At 37.9% G+C, this 21,851-nt stretch overlaps 1 protein-coding gene across 2 annotated transcripts in view; it reads left to right on the forward strand.

Annotated features, from left to right (window-relative positions):
- LOC128865727 (protein prickle) overlaps positions 1-21,851 on the forward strand; it is a 191,857-nt gene that overhangs the window by 138,979 nt on the left and 31,027 nt on the right. For both annotated transcript variants that reach the window (XM_054106020.1, XM_054106021.1), the window contains exon 3: positions 3,190-3,922. In XM_054106020.1, the coding sequence (XP_053961995.1) occupies positions 3,190-3,922 (733 nt within the window). The remainder of the gene's footprint in view (positions 1-3,189; positions 3,923-21,851) is intronic.

Raw genomic sequence — 21,851 nt, forward strand, 5'->3', positions numbered from 1 at the left:
ACCAACCCATTCGGCTACGGCGGCCGCCCGGCTTTGAAGCTATGTAAACAAAAAACGGGCCCTCACCCACGACAAACAGAATAAACAGAAGATAAACTAAGGGGTGAGAGATTTTATTTTAAATTTACTGTTGGGATTAACTTTAGTTATAAGCAATTCAGTAAATAAACCCAGGCATACAAAAATAAAAGAAAAAATAATAATAAAACGGTTTTAGTTCCCTCTGCCCCAGAACGCCAGTTTAGATTTCCCTGCTGGGTATGCACGAGCATTTTTTTCACATCATTTCGAATTGTTTGCACACTCACAGCTGTCCGCTCGCCTTTCAGCTGTAGCAAAACATCTCTACCCCCTGTGGTAAACGTATCATATACATGACAACAATAGCAATGAACAAAATACTGGCACCAACGAAAATAGTTTACTCCAAAAAAAAAAAAAAATGTAAAAACAAAAATACCATAAATTTATGTGTGTATAAATAAATATATGCAATTTGCACTCACGTGAATTTTGTCGTTTGGCTGGATGTTGCCGTGGCGCATTTGCAAGCCGTAGATAACAAAGCAAAAATATCGCATTTACGAGCCGTTGGATGTATGCAGCGTCGACGAACGGCGAACACGCGTCATGAACCCACCAAAATATCCGCCAACATGCATTGACAGCTGTCAAAAGTACGCAACAAAGCGTATTGCAAAGACAACAAAAAATTCATAAAAATGCAGGAAGCAAAGCCAAAGTTTTTTTGATATTTATTACATTTTTTATTGCGAGTGTTTTTTCGAAATTCATGTTTTTTCTGTTGTTTTAATTTTGCATCGCATTCTGCTTTATTTTCCTTTTGCTAGCTTTTGTCACTGACGCTTATAGAAATTTATATTGTTCCACACTCTTTTGGGAGCGCTTCATAGTTATCGCCAATTTTTTCGTCTGTTAACCGACTTACACTGTAACAGTGTTACCAACTGGCTGTTAAAATGCAAATCGACAAAAATGACTACAAAATTGTTGTTATAAAAACATTGTTGCAATTCTGTTACAAGTATTTGTGTATATACATACAAGTATATCATTGCGAAGATTTAGTACCCTTTGAAAAATTTAGGAAAAAATTCAATTTTGTAAATATGTTGCCGAGATTTTATTATTTATGACAGGCATAAAAATAGTAAAAATATTCTGAAAAACTGTAAATTTTAGCTGAAGAGCGCATGAACCTTTGGTGTGCTTTTTGTTCTAGGCAAGGTTGCACAAGGCATTAGTGCCTTTCCCCCCTTAGTGCTCAAATCATCCATTTCGGGTTCAAACTGCGAAAAAACAATGTTTTGCGCCTTCAATAATGTCATGTCCGAATTTATGTAAGTGAACTTTAAAACATTCATGCCCTGTAAATATTTGGATAAGGCGGAAATCCACTTCCCCACGTCGATGGTACTTCGTACAAAAGGAGATATGTGATAAGTCTAGGTGAATTGCTCCACCGACTCTGCCATCTCTGGCAACAATTCTACTTCGTTGCTTGACAACCACCATACTTTTTGAAAATTTAGCCATTTCTCTCGCCAAAATGTCCCAATTTTTCCCTCCCTGATGCTACACGCGCTGCTTCCTCTGACTAATTTCGTAACGCGAATATAATTTTATAGCTAAGCCGAAGGCCCTGGCAGCCAGTGCTTATTTCGTAAGTGGAATAGTTATTAATAACTGTTACTATTTTAAATAAATAAATAAAAAATAAAAAAATTGTATAGCTTAAAGCCAATACAAGGATTCCTTTTCGTGTGGGTATGAGGTTTTATTCAGTGCCACGGACCTGATAGGTTCACTGTACAGAAGTGTGTGCAGCAGCCTACACAGTAGCTAATTATTTATTTATTTTATTTTATTTATGCACATTCAGGGACCAGGACATTTTCTTGTAGCACTCTTCCAAAGACTTTACATTCATTCACACCTTCCTTCGTATTGTATTTGAACATTTTATCCTTATGAGGTTTCTGAAGTATGTTGAAATTTCAAAACCATGGAGAGCTCCGGATGCTTTCCATTTCAGTTCAACCGGGCTATTCGGGACATGTTCTTCGATTTCGATGTAACTCAAATATGTTGCTCTCTGGTCAAAATAATGAGACACGTATTTTTTTGTTCACCCGAAAATATTTGTTTTCAAGATTTATCGGCACTTTTGTTTTTCGGCTTAAAATCGATTTCTTTCATTATATAAGACATTTTTTTTTTTTTAAATGCTCATAACTTAGTCAAAAATGAACCGATTTTAATGATTCTGGGTTCAAAATCATCGTCATTACTTGCACGAGCGACTCCAAATTTTGTTATTTTGCAAATAAAAAACAGTGCGAAATTTTTTCGAAATTTAATATTTTTTTTAACTTTTTCCAAATTAACACGGCACCTCAAACTTCCATTGAGCTGAATGCCCAGTAGCTAAAATGAGTTGTTTTTGAGTAAAAAACTTGTTTCGCAATTTTTGTTTTTTGCTAAATAAAAAATATTCAACTACTTTTTTGCTATTGTTTGTACATCGGTATACAAATTACGTTAGAACTCAAACAGCTGCACAGAATGCATACCTAATTAACTGTAGGAGGTGTAGCACTGAATTCAAAATACATTCTTCCTTAGATTTTTATTATTATTTTTTTTTTTTTCAAGCTCCCAGAAGCATATTGATGGCTTAAAAATGTAATCAATTGCAACTATTTTCACTCAATTCACTCACTCAATGAATGCCAATTTCGTCTATCAGCAATTCCTCAAATAACGGGCCAAGTAGGCTGTAGTTGCGCGCCCTAATTGCTGTTGAAACTTTCAACTTTACCTCTCGGGTTTGAGCGAGCTCAACCACTTACAATTTAATTAACTTTCAATTTGCTATGCCGCATGCCACACAGCTGGCTGCATATTGCGGCAACCGGGAATGGTTGTAATTCCTCTAAAGTAGGACACACACACATACAAATGTAGACAAGGCTGGTAGAGGCACAGTTAGTATAAAATAAAATTCGAAAGAGATTGATTACCACGACGCACCAATAATCACTGCTGCAGCAGCAACTGATGCCGTCACAAGTTCAATTATTTTTTTCTTTTAACCATTTTTTAATTCAACTATTTTTAAAATTCTTTTAATAATTGTTTTCTTATTTTCTTTCTTCCTGTTTGCAGGCCCATCAGCCGCACGCCGTTGACACAAGTTTCGTATTTGCAAAAAATACCAACACTACCGCGTCATTTTTCGCCCAGCGCAGCAGCCGCAGCAGCAGTGTCGGTTGGTGGTAGTGGCAGTTTAGGTATTGGCGGGCCAGGTGCAACCAGCGGCTTACCCAGCAGCTCGTCTGCTAGCGCTTTATACAGCCCCAACGCAACAGGTTTGCCAACGTCACCGCTACCACTGCAACGTCAATTCCATCACCCGCCGCCACCGATATCACAACAACAGCACCAACAACAACAACCGCCATTACCACCATCACATCACCATCAATTGCATCAACAATATTTGCCACCACATCATCAGCTACCGCCGCCAGCGCCGCCGCATGGCTCACCTTCAGTCGGCATGCTGGCGCATCACGCACCACAACAGTATTCGCCAGCGCATTCGGCGCACTCTTCATCGTCCAAGTACTCGACCTCATCGCTGAAACACCAACATCAACCGCACGGAATGCACCAGCAGCAGCAGCATCAACAACAGCATGTGCCCCACCAACTGTCGCCAGCAATTTCATCTCCCTCACCGCCTTCGCTGCTACATCATCCTTCGTCTGCACACCCGCCTTTCGCGCTTGTCGGTCACCAGCAGCTCGACATGCAGCGGCATTCCCATTCAGACGATGACAGTGGCTGCGCGCTGGAAGAATATACTTGGGTGCCGCCCGGTCTAAGGCCAGATCAGGTGAGCGATACAAAAAAAAAGTTTACATTTTCTAGAATTTGTTGAGGTTGAAATCGAGAAGCGCGTGGCTGAAAAGTACAAAAGTGCAGTAGAGGTGCTGTGGATAGGCGTGAAATTATGCCACGATTGTTTTGATTAACTTAATGTGATCGGATATTGCAAACTTGAATATGATAGGATATTACAATCAGTATGAATTAGCAATGAGTGGAAGAATGCAATTACACGCGTTGAGAGTTATTTACTAGCACATGCATAGCAATGCATTGAAAGGCAATAAACTATAAACTACATTCATGCATACACACATACATATGTAAGTACATAAATATATGGGCGTCACTCACTATGCCTTCATATCCACACACAAAGCGCCATTGCCAGTGCGATTCATATACGCCTTGCGCTGGCATATCAAGTTCCAACGCGCACGCGTTGCCAACCTTTCAACACCATTCACCGCAACAATGTGCAGCAACGCTCAGGTCTATTGTGTAATATAACCAACCAACACCCAACAACCGACAGCCCGCTAAATCTTTTTGCGCGGCATCCATTTCATGATGATAACTGCAAGACTTCATCGGAGTAGCCTTGTAGGCTTCCCTTACCTGCCTAACTGCTGTCGCTATGTGTCTTCGGTATCATAAAGATTTGTGGTATGCCTATCCAATGCGTTGCCAGCTGCAAAGCAGTTACTCAAAAATATACTTGTACTCATGTAAGTTGAGAGCGCTTTGGTGTTTATCATTTTACTGCACGGCAACTGCTAAAGATTTCTTACGCATCGCGCCGGATACATTCGTGCATACATTAGTCCAGACATTCGACTACAACCCGTTGAGATACTTTGTTATATTGAATGTCTAGTTGTGTCACCTTTAATCTGGTGAAATCCATATCTAGCCGATTGTCATGGCACTGAGAGAAATTTCACACTAAAATGTGGACTCGCTGCCTTAATCGAATGCACTGTGCTCTTGCATATAGTCCGCGACAAATGAAAGCACATCAATATTTTCACCAGTTTAATGTTCGATATTTTTTTTAAGTAATAAAAATCATTAAAATACAAGTTTCAAACTTCTTTCCAGAAAATTGTTTAGATTAGATTAGATTCTTTATGAGGTTTGCACTTCGACCTCATGTTGTTTTTTGCCCTCTAATCAGAACAGTACCTCAGCCAAGCCCAGTTCCCTTATTAAGTTCAGGATAGAGCTGGGTGAAATTGGGCGTATGTGCCTTTCTTCTGATTGCAGTTGGCCAAGATGTTTCAACCTTTTCCGTGCTATAGCGCTGCATTCCAGGAGAAGGTGCATTGGAGTCTCCTGGAATTGGGATCATGTGCAAATGACTTCGCAGTCTGCAGTGGCCAGTGAGAATGCCCGCGAGCAGTCTCAGATTATGCTTGGGGAGGGTTATGAGTTGCTTAAACCTCTTTTAGTTCTACCCTCCCATTAGGGATTTTGACTGCCGCAGCCCCATAGTTTGGTGCCAGCAAACCTCCCTTGGCCCTAGCTCTTCACTCCTAAGCTTCTCTTTGATGGTGTGTTGTCCCAAAAAAAAGAAGGGCTCTGGTGCTAGTCAAGGTGAAGCCGCAACCTATCTCCCCAATGTGTCCGCTATTTCGTTCCCATTTGTACCCCTGTGTCCTGGAACCCAAATGAGCCGAATGCAATTGTGCGCCCCTTGTAGATTAAGTTTATTGATACACTCAAGTGCCAGTGAGGATTTGAGCTCACAGGACGATAGGGCCACAAGTACCGCCTGACTGGAGTCTTAGCTTATACAATTTTAGAATAACAAAGTGCAAGCTTGAAGATTGCAAAGAATTCCATGGGTAATTTAATGCATTTATCAGGTAATTTTTTAATGACTTTAGATCTAATGATAAAACTAAACAGAGATTTTTTTTTTGATTGCATTTTTTTACTATATTTTTGTAGATAATTTCATGGCTCTAATTTTGTGGGCAATGGTGGCCTGAATATTGCAATAAATCGATTGTTAAACTCGCTGTATGGCAAGATGAGCTATCTTGTTGAAACCAAATGTCGTCAATGTTTAGCTGATTAATTTTTGGGAAACACAAATTCAGTAAGCTTGGCTTGACAGTGTTCGCCATTCATTCCGAAAAAAATAAGCACCGGCCAGCCACCAGTGCTCTATGAACTTCGCGAACAGAATTATTTTTTCAAAGTAAATTTCCACAATATGGAATCTTTGTTCTGTCGATTACTTGCCAAACCTTACTGAACAGAAATGGCAACATAGTTTGACATACTCAGCTATCAAACCGTTAACTATGATATCGATAGTTCTCAGGCAGCTAAAAAAAAACTCGATATATAGAGAAAATGCACAACACTTTGAAAAAAGAAAATTATAAAAAGTAAACGGGATTTTACAGCAACTTCAAACTGGCACTTTATTAGAATTTAAAAATCTGCAAAAATTTATGCCAAAACTATTTCTAGAAATTCTAAATAAAAGAAAAGCTTGTGGATTTTTTTTTTAATTTTTATACAATATAAAATTTTAAAATTGGATTTATATGGATTTTACTGGACAATGACACCTTTATACAAAAAATAAAACTAAAAAAACGAAGATGCATAATCAAGACTGGTCAAAATTCTGATGTGCTGTCATTTCCTCGCGGGGTATATATGGCTTCTTTCATAGGACTTTTTCAATACAAAAACTAGCTGCGGTTGCGAAAAAAAAATTGTCAAAAATCAGCGGTGTGTTGTAGGCACTTCAGGCTTGCGCTTTGTTATACTAAAATTTAATGGTCTATAAAATGGCATACTCTGAAAAATTAAAAAAATTCAAGTTAAAAAGTTGCACAATTTAATGAGATTTTGAAAAAAGTGATTAAATTCTTTACGAAGTTTGAAACTTTACGTAGCTTCTCTTGTAGTATGAACTATATTCTTATAAGAAAAAATTGTGGTGAGTTTATAATTCTGCAACGGAATGTATATGAAAAAAAAATCATTAAAAGTAGTTAAGTTTTAGTACTAGGAAACGTAATTCAGCATTTTGTATAATTTTTATACACAAAATTACATCTTCTATTATTACTACCTATTTTTAGCAAAAAAGTAAATATATTTTATTTACTAAATGTGGTAGGTTAGATTACGTTGAAGCGGTTGTCCTGTGGTATACACTCAGGCTCATAGCCCATTGTTATGCCGCTTGCGGAGTTTGTCCTTATCTTTTCTAAAACCAATGTGTGCTTTTCAAAAATTTTACGAAACCCTGATTACTGTAGAACTGAGATCTTCCAATGCATCAAAAAATTGTCTACCTAAAATAGTAAACCTACGATTGGATAGATCAGGACAATGGCACAGAAAGTGCGATATGGTCGCTTCTTCTTCCTCATCTAGACAGCTTCTGCAGAAGCGCGCCTTCCTCTTAGGCAGTGCCCCATTCTAACTGGAATCGGTGTTCTAAGACTGTGCTTGTTTTGGCTTAGCAGAGATTCTGTGCGTTTAGCATTGAGAGTCGGTCACAATCATCGGGCTATTCTGCAGATAGTTTCATTACGCCATCTTTCATTCGGTGATCTTACGATTTACTCTAAAATAAGTTCCTTACATGTTGTAAGCCTCAAATGTAAAAAATAAAAAATTAAAGATAATTTATTTCGAAATATGTTAAATAAAAAATTTGTAAAATCGGGATAAAAAAATGTGTATTTTAGAAATAGCGATTCCTTGCGATCTTATTCCAAGCAGATGAAAATTAAAAGGGAATTCGGATATTTTTTGTGTTTATTCTAGTGGCTTTTCTGCAAGTGTAGGCATAGCAACAATATACATTTTATGCGCCAAAGTAGTTTATGTGGTTGATGCGGTTGGGGTCATAAATATGTCAAGTGCAGTTTTGATAAATAAGAGTTATTGCTTGACTAAAGCAAAAAAGCAAAACATAAAAAAGAAGCAAACAACAAACTAACCAACTCTGAAGCAATAAAAGAAGCGAAATAAAAACTGCTTCAATTTGTTGCATTGATTGAAGTGGCAATAAAAATAGAAATTAAAAAATGTATGGTATACTATGAAATACAGCTATGCATTTGCAAACATATATGTATGTGTAGTTAAGTGTGTGTTTGTGTGTAATAAAGTGGCTATGTAGTGCTATTTTATTACACCAGCCAATTCATAGACTTTCCAACTTCCCGACTTTCGGATTGCACCAACTGTGCGACATTCAAATGCCACCAATTGACTTTTTACAACGTGTTTAATGCGTTAAAAAATGACCAAACGCCACACCATTGGCCAACGCGCCACACGAAATCCTTTCGACTTTATCAATTATGTCGGCCATTCATTTATTGCCAAAGCTGTGGCACCACGAAAAAAAATTTCTGTATGGAATTTAAAAATAAAACAAAAATTTGTAATGCACAAAGAAAATAAATAAAATCCTTTTGCTGCTACACTAGCATCACACATACATATGCACACATACTGCGGCAGTTGCGCCTTATCCGTACGTGTCAGAAGCTACCGACTGCCGCTGTGTGCAACACATAAATTATTACCGTAAAATATCCGTTGCCGCGCTGCTACTGCTGCTGCTGCTGCTGCTACAAAATATATAAATCTTTTGCAATCTTGCGCCTGCATGCATGCATATCTACATATACATATATCTACATATGTATGTGAGTGCGTATGTCTGTCGATATGTGTGCTTTATGAAGGCTTATGTATGTGTTAGTATCACCGCTCTTCTCCTCTGGCTCAGACGTGTTTTCATTATTGTTTTTTTGGTTTTTTGTTTTTTGGTTCAAAAACATTTTTTTATGAAACTTTTCTTATCATTTTTCACTCAATTTATTTCGCTTTTATTTTCACTTGCTTTGCACGGCTGTCTTTGCTTTGTTTTGCTTTGAAGCTTCTAACAGTCACCGAGCCAGGCACGGTCAGCGCCATTGCGATCACAATGGGAGCATACAAATTTATACAGTGGCCGCGTGTTAAAACTCAAGAAAGCGCAGTGTGCTTTTGGCGTTTAAATAAATAAAGTATTGTTTGTGGCTCAACGCATTTGATTTTCTTCTTCATTTTGCTGAGCTTGTCCATCAAAGTGATATACGGAAGCTGATGGTAGTTGAATACTGAAAGCGCTATGAAAGCATACCAGTGGTGCCGTCCATACATAGGCACATGAATACGAGGTGTGTTCAAAAAGTATCGCAAATTTTGAGTTTTTTCAAAAATTATTTACTTATTCGTTAATATCTATTTTGTCCCCTTCAAAGTAATCCCCATGAGATATTATGCACTTGTGCCAACCTTTTTTCAATCTTCGAAGTATTTCAAAAAATCAATTTTTTTTATTTTGTTCAGCTCCTCATTCGATGCCGTCTTTACCTCGTCAATCGTAGCGTAGCGTCGTCCTTTCACGGGCCTATTCAGTTTCGGGAACAAGAAAAAGTCACAGGGGGCCAGATCTGGGGAATACGGCGGCCGTGGTATCAATAGTGTGTTGTTTTTTGGTCAAAAAATCGCGCACAAGCAACGATGGGTGAGCAGGTGCGTTATCGTCATGCAAGAGCCAATTTTTGTTCTTCCACGAATCCGGGTGTTTCTTGCTTCGCGCCAATTGCGCATGATTTGCTGGTAATATTCCTTATTGACCGTTTTGCCCTGTGGCAAGAACTCATGATGCACAACGCCCGTCCAATCGAAGAAAACGGTGTGCAAAACTTTTACATTCGACCGAACTTGGTCCGCTCTTTTCGGTCTTGGTTCGTGCGGCAGCTTCCATTGAGATAATTGAGCTTTGGTTTCCACGTTATAACCATAAACCCACGATTCGTCACCAGTTATGACCCTCTGGAGTAAATTTGGGTCGTCGCGGGCAGAGTCCAACAGCTTATTAGCAATGTTCATGCGATGCTGCTTTTGGACGAAATTGAGCAGTTTTGGTATTAATTTTTGCGGCGACCCGTCTCATGCTCAAATCATTGAAAAAATCGAATGGCACGAACCAATCGATATGTCTAGGTCCTCAGCAACTTCTCTAATGGTGATTCGACGATTGGCTAATACCATTTTCTTCACTTCATAGATTTTTTCATCTGTAGTTGAAGTACTCGAGCGTCCGGCACGCTTTTCGTAGTTCACATCTTCTCGGCCTTCTGAGAACATTTTGTACCTCCGATAAACGTTGCTTTGGTCTGTTTGACACAGTCAACATTCGGAATGCATCCGCGCACTTAATTTCGTTTTTCACACAAAATTTGATACAGGTTCTTTGATCCATCTTTTTGAATAGGTAAAAATCGAAGACGAGTCGAAACACGTGCAAGCAAAGCAGCTGTCAAAAATTAACTGAACATTGAAAATGGCCGAACTCGCCGGCATGAGTGAGAGACATGAGTACCAACATATCGCCAAAAGAAAACGAAATTCGAATATACGTGACCTGCGAAAATTCAAAATTCGCGATACTTTTTGAACACACCTCGTACATATAACAAATATTAATCGCATGGATAATGCGTTGCTTTGAAAACAGCAATTGCTGTACTCTTCTTATTTTATAAAGCTTAAATTTATGGAATACCTACTACTTTTTTTTCATTCTGACCAACTCTCACTATTTTTTTGTTTTTATTCAGCGCAAGCCATCTCATTTTTTCTATTTTCTCCAAAACACTTCCTGTCCCTCAGTTTAACACGCGTGCAATATTCTGTTGGTCGTTTCTGGCACCACAAATGCTCGCTTTTGGAAATATATCACTTCGACTGTGTGTGTTTTATATCCCTTTGCTGCGCTCTTTTCATTAGTTGAAAGCATCGCCTGTGCCGTCGTTCAGCTTGCGGGGATTTCATTTAAATCCTGTGGGCCTCCTATTTATGCACTCACCAGTGCGTCTGCAATGTGTGTGTGTACGAATTTTGAATGTGCCCAGCTTTAATGGTTTGTCGCTTACAAAGATGTGTGATAGAATTCATTACGTTTCTCTAGAAAAAGTGCTTGCCATAACAGTTACTCATTTATATGTATGAAATTTTTCATTAGCACTATAAAACGTTTTTTCGGGTACTGGTGCTTAAAACCTATAACGACTGTTAGTTTTCTATGCTTGTGGATATGTCATATGAGTTGTGTTCGATAACAAGCTTAGCCGTTGCCAGACATCAATCTAAATATAGTGAAGGTTTCGTCACGAAATGAGAGGATTGGGGTTCCCTTAAGAACCTGTGGTCTGCTCCTGGAAAGATGGGCCTCGAGTAACCTCAACGAGCGCTGGGCTAGTGCGCAAACGTACAAGGTCGGGAGATCCTTCTGACCATGGGTAGATCGGGGATGCTCGAGGGAACTGCTAAGGCTAACAAAGCCCAGCTCTCGAATTTGGTGGGTATCCTTACCAGACATTGTCCGTTAAGTGTTCATGCGGTGAGACTTGGGATTTTCTCAAGTCCGTTCTGCCGAAGCTGTCTTGAGGTCGAGGTGGAATCATCTCAATACCTGCAGCTGCCCTTCTATCGTCTGGCAAAGGTTTAGACATCGGGACTTTAATTTTTGCGATACACCTGCGGATATAGCAGGTATAAATACCATAAATTCGGTGAAATTCATCAGTAGCTTGTTGCGGCTAATTACGAACGCACCGTCGGCGTCATCGTAAAATGCATGGTCATCATCGTCCCTAATCCCAGGGCTCCTTCTTTCTTCCCTTCTCCTTTCTCCTCTCTTCTTAATGGCATCACAACGGAAGAATTTTCAATATTTGTCCAAGTGTGCCCTAAGCTAGGGCATCCATTTAACCTTACCTAACCTAACTAGACAGCTCCTCAATCATTTCGGGTTATTTAGTAAAGAAGTAATTAAAAAAAAAAAAATTCACTTGGTACAAACTTTATAACTTTTTATTTATTTTCAAAGTTATATGAGCTGTATAGCTTTTCTTCGACTTCGATAAATAGCTTTAAAAATAAATAGAAGGCTTTTGATATACCGAAATTGTCAAAATAGCACATCTAAAAGCAAAATTAAATATTAACGAAAAAAGTCTTGCGAAAATTATTTGTAAGAAATATATCGGAAACGTCCGTCTGCACTTTTACACACAACATAATTGTAAATATACAGTTTAGTCAACATTTGTTGAAGTTATGAAAAAAAGTAGTTTCGTGGAAAAACAGAGTTTGAAAAACTGCAAATATAACAACAATAGCGCTAAATAATATGCTGTGACTGTGCTTTGAAAGGAATCTTTGCTGTTGCAGTAGTCGAAATTACAGCACAGCAGAAATAAGGTGTTCGTTTAGCTTTCCCGTAACTTTAACTGCGCTATTACAAACAGATCAGATGCAGGACAGCTTAAAATTTTTACTCGTATAAAAACGCTGTGGCTTTAGTAGCGAAAAACCGACAGCACAGCAAAATTCTACAAAAATTTCCATACACTACTTGGAACTTTGGAACCTTTTAAAAGCTACGAGGTGTACTATCTGCACGACGGTCCACAGCATCAGCAACATCTGGGGGCATCTTCCTAAGGCGAGACATTAGCAGTTAAAACGACAAAAAGAAAATGGTAGTAAAGTACTTGGCTTTTTCTAAAACGCTGTCGCTATGCTTTCGTGTTGTAACAATCATCGCAGCAAAGCAACATCAGAGCTTTGTTTTTTTTTGTGGTATTGCTTTGCTACCATAGTGACAGCTTCAATTTTCGCAGTCAAAGTATGGCCGAAGTAAATTAAATGACAAACTGAAATCAATTGAATCACTGACAAAATGGTGCTTAAAATTTTCTTTACAGTAGGCATTAGTCTGAACAAAGCTACACCTAAATTCAAAATAAAACCATGTACACATTTTTCACATCACCCAACAGCTGAATGCGTAAAAAGCAAAGATACTCCTGCCAAATGCATTAACTGTTTGCAGAACCACCCAGCGAACTATAAGGGTTGCAAGGTGTACCAAAGCCTTGCCAAAAAGCCAAACATTTCAGATAGGAGGCAAAATTTTGCATCCTATTCTTACACTGCTCAAGGTTTTCCTCAACTAAATAATTTTACACAAAGAGAAAACATAAATGCCAATCCAAACATATCGTATGCCCAATGTGTCAAAAGTAATTCCAATCAAGATAATAATGTTCTTGAAAAAATTGAAAACTTACTTTCTAAACAAATTGAACTCACTCAAAGCTTGTTTAAAATGATGTCCCTTTTAATGGAAAAACTATGCAAGTAAATCTACGAATAGCGATCTGGAATGCCAATGGTTTAAGTAATCATACCGAGGAAGTAACAATGTTCCTCAATTTAAACAATATTGACATCTTGCTAGTGTCCGAAACTCATTTCACGACTAAATCATACTTTAAAATTGTAGGGTACGATCTTATTTGTGCAAACCACCCACGCAACAAAGCCCATGGTGGCTCAGCCATTTTAATTAGATCTGAGATCAAATATGAAAGTCTGGAAGAAGTCAAAGAACAATACTTACAAGCAGCCGGGGTTAAAATTAAATGTTATACCCATGAGTTACAAATATATTCAGTATACTTCCCTCCGCGATTCAATCTTAAAGCTGACCAATATGTTGAGATTTTTAAAAATTTTGGACCAAAATTTTTTGTTGGTGGAGACTTCAATGCAACACACCCTTGGTGAGGCTCTAGGCTTATCAACCCAAAGGGCAAAGAACTCGAAAGATGCATCACCCAAAGAAACTTTTCTATATTATCTACAGGTACGCCAACTTATTGGCCAAGCGATCCGAAAAAAATTCCGGACCTTCTTGACTTTGCGGTATACTCTGGCATACCCAGTTGTAAGTTAAGCATTCAGAACAGTAATGATCTCAGTTTAGATCACTCTCCTTTAATTGTTATATACAATGACAACGTTTATCACATTTCCAAGAAATATAAAATACTTCGACCAAAAACTGACCTCGAATCTTTTCAATATTGGATTGATAAACATATTGATCTGAATGCGCCGTTAGAAACAGGAATTGAACTAGAAGCAGCAATAGAATCATTTACGAACCTTATTCATGAGGCCGCATACCTGTCTAGCCCGACAAAGGACCAACCCATTTCTAATAACCATTCCCAAGTCCCATCTGAGATATTGCTGCTCATTAATACCAAAAGAAGATTAAGGAAAGCCTGGCAGGAAAATAGATACCCTGCTCAAAAGAGAGATCTTAATAGAGCAAAGAAACAACTGAAATTAAAGCTTGCTGATTTTAAAAACCAGACTTTTAGCTCGTTTATTAAGAACCTTGAACCCACTAAAAATGATGATCACAGTCTTTGGAAAGCTATCAAATACCTTAAGCGACCAACCAAACGTAAAGTAGCAGTACGAGATTCAGTCGGCGTATGGTGTAGGAGTGACGAAGCCAAAACAGAGGCATTTGCAAAACACCTCTTTGAAACTTTTCAACCTAATTCCGTAGGTACCAGCAGTAATGAAGTAGAGATATTGAACTTTCTCGAATCTCCATGTCAAATGGACTTACCAATCAGTAAGATATCAAATAATGAAGTTACTACAGAAATTCATAGATTAAATAACTACAAGTCACCTGGATATGACTGCATCGATAGCAAAGTAGTTAAGGCTCTTCCTGAAAAAGCTATACAATTCCTAACCATAATTTACAATGATATCCTTAATTTATACCATTATCCCACCCAGTGGAAATGTGCCAATGTGGTCATGGTACCAAAACCCAATAAACCCGAGAATAGTGTCAAGTCTTACCGTCCTATTAGTCTGCTGGTAACATTTTCGAAAGAATATTTTTGCAAAGAATGTTGCCTGTAATTGAGGATCATAACATCATACCTGAACATCAGTTTGGGTTTAGAGTAAGACATGGTACACCAGAGCAGTGCCACAGGGTCGCAAATGTAATTACAGCTGCACTGGAAGAGAAAAAATACTGTTATGCAGCCTTTTTAGATGTTGAACAAGCATTTGACAGGGTATGGCACCAGGGACTTCTGTTCAAAGTAAAAAAGATATTACCAGCACATTTCTATCTGGTACTTAAATCTTATTTAAGTGACAGACACTTCTATGTAAGGCACGGGGATGCCTCATCTGAAATTTATAACATTAATGCCGGTGTACCCCAAGGTAGTGTCTTAGGTCCTGTCCTTTATACTATATTTACAGCTGATATGCCCAATTCAGAAAAGGTAGAAGTAGCAACTTTTGCTGATGATACAGCATTTATCGCTTATAACGAGTCCCCTGTAGAAGCTTCATATCTTTTGCAAAATCAACTCCAAATTTTGGAGTCTTGGCTTAACAAATGGAAAATAAAAGTTAATTCGGAAAAATCTACACATGTCACTTTTACATTAAGAAGAGAGCAATGCCCTGCTGTATTTTTAAATAATAAACAAATTCCCACTAGTGACAGAGTCAAATATTTAGGGATGCATCTTGATCGACGCCTCACGTGGAAAAGTCACATTCAGGCTAAGCAACAACAACTAAAAATTAAAACAACACGTATGCACTGGCTGCTTGGCCGTAACTCACAACTTAGCCTAGAAAACAAAATACGGATCTACAAAGCTATTCTGAAGCCCTTTTGGACCTACGGAATACAGCTATGGGGAACTGCTAGCAACTCCAATGTGGAGATCTTGCAACGTTACCAATCAAAAACATTACGAAGCCTTGTTAATGCCCCTTGGTTTATTACCAATGAATCTATTCATAACGACTTAGGTATTCTTTTTGTGAAGAATGAAATTCGAAAATATAGTACTAGATATCTGAAACGATTATCTAATCACATAAATCCAGCTGCTATTTGTTTATTAGACACAACCAATGAAACTATACGGTTAAAACGCAATCATATCTTAGACTTGCCATTCCTCTAGTATGAATCTACTCAACCTATAAACTTTAAGGTAAAATTAAGTAAGTTAATCTTAAGTGATAATATTAACAAACAATGAATTTAAGCAATCTTGAAGTACTAATGAATTTTAATAATTTAAGAACGAACTGTACAAGTTAACAAGCTGTTGTAATTTCTATGTAGATTTGCACAAAAGCAAAACTACCGCTGCCATTATCTTATAATATCTAATTTGCTGAATGTCTTATAGTAGATAGATTGCAAATAAAGTAAGTTATAAAAAAAAAAAAAAAATACTTGGAGTATGCCTGTTGGAGCTAGAAGCGTTTTTCTAGCTCTGAATATTTGAAACTTTCTTAAAATTTATTTCTATTAATTTTAATTTATAAATTTATTCTTTACAATTAATTAAAACGACCAGGTGCGTTGAGCGATCAATCGAGGAAAAAAAAAATCCTTTAGCGGTAGGTAGGCGATGACGAAGAATGGTGGGTGACGAAGACGAAAAAGAAAACGGTGATGTATGGTGGTGTGATTTTCGCTGCAGCTACTACGAGTGGTGGTGTGATGTTTGTCGTGCCGAAATTACATTTTTTATGCACGCACTTTTGTATTGGCTCTCGATTAGCGGGACATCTAATCGAACGATGAAACTGACCTACCGCTAAGTATAGTGAACTCAGTGCACTGCTATGGTTCTGTGTCTGCACTGCTAATGTGTTGCGTCGTCCCAGAGGTAATTTTCTGTTGCGTTATCCCAGTAGGGATTTCTGTGTTTCAACAATGCCATTTTTAAGGTATAGGATAGACACTATTTTTTAAGGGATTGGCATTAATTTTTGTTTTTCAAGTTTTTGACTGTAGCCTTATTCCTTAAATTCTCTCGTAAGATCAAGCTTTTGACGTCATTAAGTACTAGACCGAGTCGGTCGTCATACAAAAAACAGAAAACCCTGGTCAACCATTGTACTTATTTACAGCCTATAGTTACACATTTACTGCAATCCTCATCTCTTAATGATTAGGATTTAGGTGGGTTTTCGAGGCATTATACCCACCTAAATCCTAATCTGTTGTTTGCTTCTCTGCATATAATCTGCTATCTCCACGCATATCCATTGCAATTGAATTCGGCATCGACAGTTTTTTGCCAGATTTTCGCAGAGATACCTGACCGACAGGATCCTGCGAACTCCACCTTATTGCTTGAATCGATACTACTAACTTGGAAAAGAAAAATTATTTTGCTGTAATTCCTTATACCTTTTGAGCAAAATCTATGTATGTAGAGATTTAAAATTATTGCACTAATTACTCCTTATTGGCTATCATCTTCATACCATAAATGTCCGTTCGACTTAAAGTGTTGATTTACACTCCAGATTACATAAATTAGAAAGAAGCTTAAGAAGCTAGATTTAAAATATTTACAGCTTTTTATATTGAAAACCATAAATTAAACTGCTGACTCATTGGACACTCATTGGAACGCTTTGATTGTCATTTAACTTACAATTCCATTTCTTAACTATAGCAATTTAATGACCACCAAGCTCGTCTCTCACATTGACCCACTAGGTAACAGCACTCACTTAGCGCTGATATCAGCGATTCTGCTATTTTTTATAGTTATTAAACTGTGTTGATTGCCGTTGAACTGCTTTGCCTACATATATGCATATTAGCCAAACAAAAAAAAAACGTATACCAATTTATATAAGAATACTTCCATGCTTGCATAAATCGACGAACACGTGCAATCGAACGACCATCATAAATAGCACCTTTTATATTCCTATTGAAAGTCTCACTTCATTTCCAATTGTTTTGTGCCACATAAAAGCACATTTGGCCTAAGTGTAAAGAACTGTGTGTGACAGCAACGGCAACGGTGATGGTGTTGGTAATAGTAGCAGTGGCGTTGGCGTTGCTGATGGAGTTGAGATGGTAATGTGGCTGATGACAGTTTACCTCCTAGCATTTTCTTCAGCTGCATTATGCACGCCAACCGTTTGCCCTGCAAAGCACATCCTTCCATTCCATTGTGCACTCCTCCCTACGGTTCTTAAATATTCCCTGCATTTGCCAATAAACGCCAACAATATCCTGCTTTAATTTTATCGATTTCAATATCAATCGGATCGACCGCCAAGCATTTGCCTCTGACCAGCCACTTGCCTGTTAGGCCAGCAGAACACTTGGAATTGTAGTGGCATAAAACCCATTTCAGTCGATTTCAACTGTGGCGCTATTAAAATGGCATAAAATATAAATTTATGCCAAGCAATGTCAACGACCAGCTGCAAGTCCTCGCCATCGTATGTGTTAAGATGGCAAAGAAAACAGCAAATCATGCGCCAACCCGCTGAGATGCGCGGCGCTTTGAGCCGATCGATGCGATTGGTACGATTTTTGCACTTACTCATCGTGGCGTATTCACAGTTTGATAAGCATTTATGATCACTTTTCCTGGCGTTCATTTATTGTCCATTGAGTGTGTTTTGATGAGCCTTCGATGTGCATCTGTTCTCCGATGCTGTGGTTGATGATGGTGATCGCCGCGTTTGCATGCGATGCTGTACTGCTGTGAAAGAGGCCGAATTTAGTTGGTTAGTGGTGATTGTTTTGGAAATCGTGCTGCGCCTGCAGTGCTATGAATGTAATCATCGGCAAGTGCTGAACTTATGAGCAAAAAGTTGACACATTCACCTTCAATGGACAATGAATAGCGGTGTGGGAGCATAAGTTCAAAAAATACAATATTTTTGTTTTTTAATTTGATACGCTCTTTGATACCTTTTTTGATGCCAACATTATTTTTTTCTACTTTTACTACTATGTAATTGCGAAAAATGTATACCATTTCTAACTACACTTAACTTAAGTTACGTAAGAACTTAAAGATGAGCTTGATTAAACTGTCAAATCGAATTACTACGTAAACAACCGTAAAAAATACACATTTAAGGTTAATATATAGTTCATAAATATCCTGAAGCAAGTAACTGTACAACATAACTTTAAGCAGTCAAGCCAGGGTTATTGAATTAAAAAGAATTCAATCATACAGTAGCACGATTTTCTCACTGAAAAACTTAGGGAGGTGGTCAGCACGTCAAGTCAATTGAATTAGTGATATATTTCATCACCCATATTTACAACGTTTTGTTTTACTTATTTCTTTGCTTTGGAATTTTATTCAAAAAAGTTTAAAAAAATTAATATATCTGGCAACATTATTCTGTCGCGACTCTCAGTTTATGTAAAATACATAGCTTAAGAAATCTTATACCTACAGCTCATATTTTTTTTAAACTAAGTGAAGCTTAGGCTAACCAGGAATATGTGGTGTCGGTCTGGTAGATAGGCTTTAATTATGTAAAACTAAAGGGTGTTTTTTTTAGAGGTTAGGTTTTCAAGTTGGCACTACTTTTTTCGTAGATGGTCTTTTTGACAGCTGTCACTTGATTTATGCTCAGTTTGGTTTGCCATTTCATAATGAATAGACTTACACCTGAACAACGTTTGCAAATCGTGCAAATTTATTACGAAAATAATGGTTCGGTTCGCGCGACGCATCGAAGAAAATTTTGTTCAGCGATGAAGCTCACTTTTGGTTGAATGGGTATGTCAATAAGCAAAATTGTCGCATTTGGAGTGAACATAATCCACAAGCTATTGCTGAGACGCCGTTACATCCTCAAAAAGTCACTGTTTGGTGTGCTCTATGGGCAGAGGGAATCATTGGTCCATATTTCTTTAAAAATGAAGCCGGCCATAATGTTACAGTCAATGGAGAGCGCTATAGAGCCATGATTAATGACTTTTTCGTGCTTGAATTGGACGATGTTGATGTGGACGGCCTTTGGTTCCAACAAGACGGCGCTACATGCCATACAGCCAACGCAACAATCGATTTATTGAAGGAAACTTTTGGTGAGCGCATTATCTCGCGCCGTGGACCTGTGGCGTGGCCTCCAAGATCGTGCGATATAACACCGCTGGACTATTTCTTGTGGGGCTATGTGAAGTCGCTTGTCTACGCAGATAAGCCCGAGACGATTGACGTCTTGGAAGAGAATATTCGGCGCGTTATTGCTGACATACGGCCCCAATTGCTGCAAAAAGTGGTCGAAAATTGGGCCTCTCGGCTGGAATTTATTCGAGCCAGCCGCGGCGGCCACTTGCCCGAAATCATTTTTAAAACATAATGGCAAACCCTTATCTTTATAATAAAGCTAAATTCTTGGCCATACCATTAAATTATATACGTTTTATTTCATCTTGAAAACCTAACCTCTAAAAAAACACCCTTTATGTCTTAGACTAACTTAGGCTAACAGAGTTCTAAAAATTCAAAGTCAACAGCTCTCTAAGTTTCTTAAGGCTGGAGTAATCATTTAAAAACAATTACTCCCCTATTGGAAATTTTGGCACATGGCGTCGTACGTCAATCATATTTGACACTTATGAACTAGGCAGCTGCACTATTTCCGTGAAAGTCATCACTCAAAGTATTTTTATTTTTAATTTAGTAAATAAATTATCCAAATTGTTAAGTTGTATTTAAGTCTAGAGTGATTATTGTACTCTAAAACTCTTCGATTTCATTTACAAAATTTATGTCCCGTAAGATAATTTATATTTATTCTGTTTTAAATGATAGATATTTTTGAAACCGTTTGATATTTAGTGGTGCTGTAAATCACCTTAAGTTCCAAATGTAAAGCGTGGTTAACTTTGAAGAGCCGGTGTTGATTTTGAATAAAATACAATTTTTTTAGGAAATTATTGTCATTTCTCTTTATTATTATAATATTGGTATGGCTTAATTACGAGTGCAACAAAATATCGGCCAAATGGCCGCCGCGGCTTCGGCGGCACTCCTCCATCCGATGGTCCAAATTTTCAATGACGCTGAGATATAATTGAGGTTCTATGACGTTAATGCTGTGAATTATCTCATCCTTTAGCTCTTGAATTGTTGCTGGCTTATCGACGTACATCTTTTCTTTCAAATAACCGCAAGTCTAAATGCAAGTCTTTATGCATAATGTTCTTTTACGCCGAGCGTGAGAGGTGCAATTGTTGAGGTGGACCGCTCTTTAACCACACTATCGCGAACAGCAGCAATATTTTCTGCAGTACGAGCTGTACGAGCATGCACTGGTGTTTTCACATCTCCTACAGACCCGGTTTGCCCACACTTTTGCACAATTTTTCCGATTGTTCGCACATTTGGACGATTAAATTGACCGAAAAAATCACGAAGTGCGCGATATGCATTTTGATTTGAACGCCCGTTTTCATAATAATGCTGAATAGCTTTAACGCGTTGCTCGATTCTGTATCTTTCCACGGTTTATATTGAATTAATCTGAAATTAAAAAATGTCAAATGAAATGCAGAAAAAAGCTTAACGTTTAGGTGTGGTTCATATTCAACATCCGCCCTTGAAGTTTAACCGCCCTTTATTTTAAGGGGGAAACGATATTTTTGTCAATGTCAAAACTTTGAGGCTCGGAAAAAATAGTCAATATTAATTTAATAAATATTTTTTTTTTTAATTTAATTAGAACTAAAATTTTATACAGTCCATTCCTTTGGAGTCTTTCATCTTTACGTGTATAGGGTATTCCATTTGTACATTCTTTCCAAATGAGAACTTTGTTTCTCGACTTGCTTCCTTTATAGCATTTTAGCGTCTAACGTCTGTGCAGTACAATTTTAATTATGGAACCGTATAACGTGCAGAAATGTAGAGGTTAATCATGATTCAATAGTAAAATGTTTGCTCAGTAAGCAGCTTTCTCATTCCCTCTTGACAATTCGGCTCCCTTAGCAAGACACTGGGTTGCTAACTCTAGAAATATTCAGCAACAGTAAAATTTGTAGGACAAACATTTCGTTTTCAAAAGAGTGTATAAGCACTTGCTTGATATGTCCATAGCTAAAACGATATGGAAAACATACTGACATACAGCTTAAAGCAGGATCTCATAGAGCATCTTTGTGAGGCAATGAACGTGAAAGATGG

Source organism: Anastrepha ludens, chromosome 6 (genome assembly GCF_028408465.1).
Source record: "Anastrepha ludens isolate Willacy chromosome 6, idAnaLude1.1, whole genome shotgun sequence".
Classification (NCBI taxonomy): domain Eukaryota; kingdom Metazoa; phylum Arthropoda; class Insecta; order Diptera; family Tephritidae; genus Anastrepha; species Anastrepha ludens.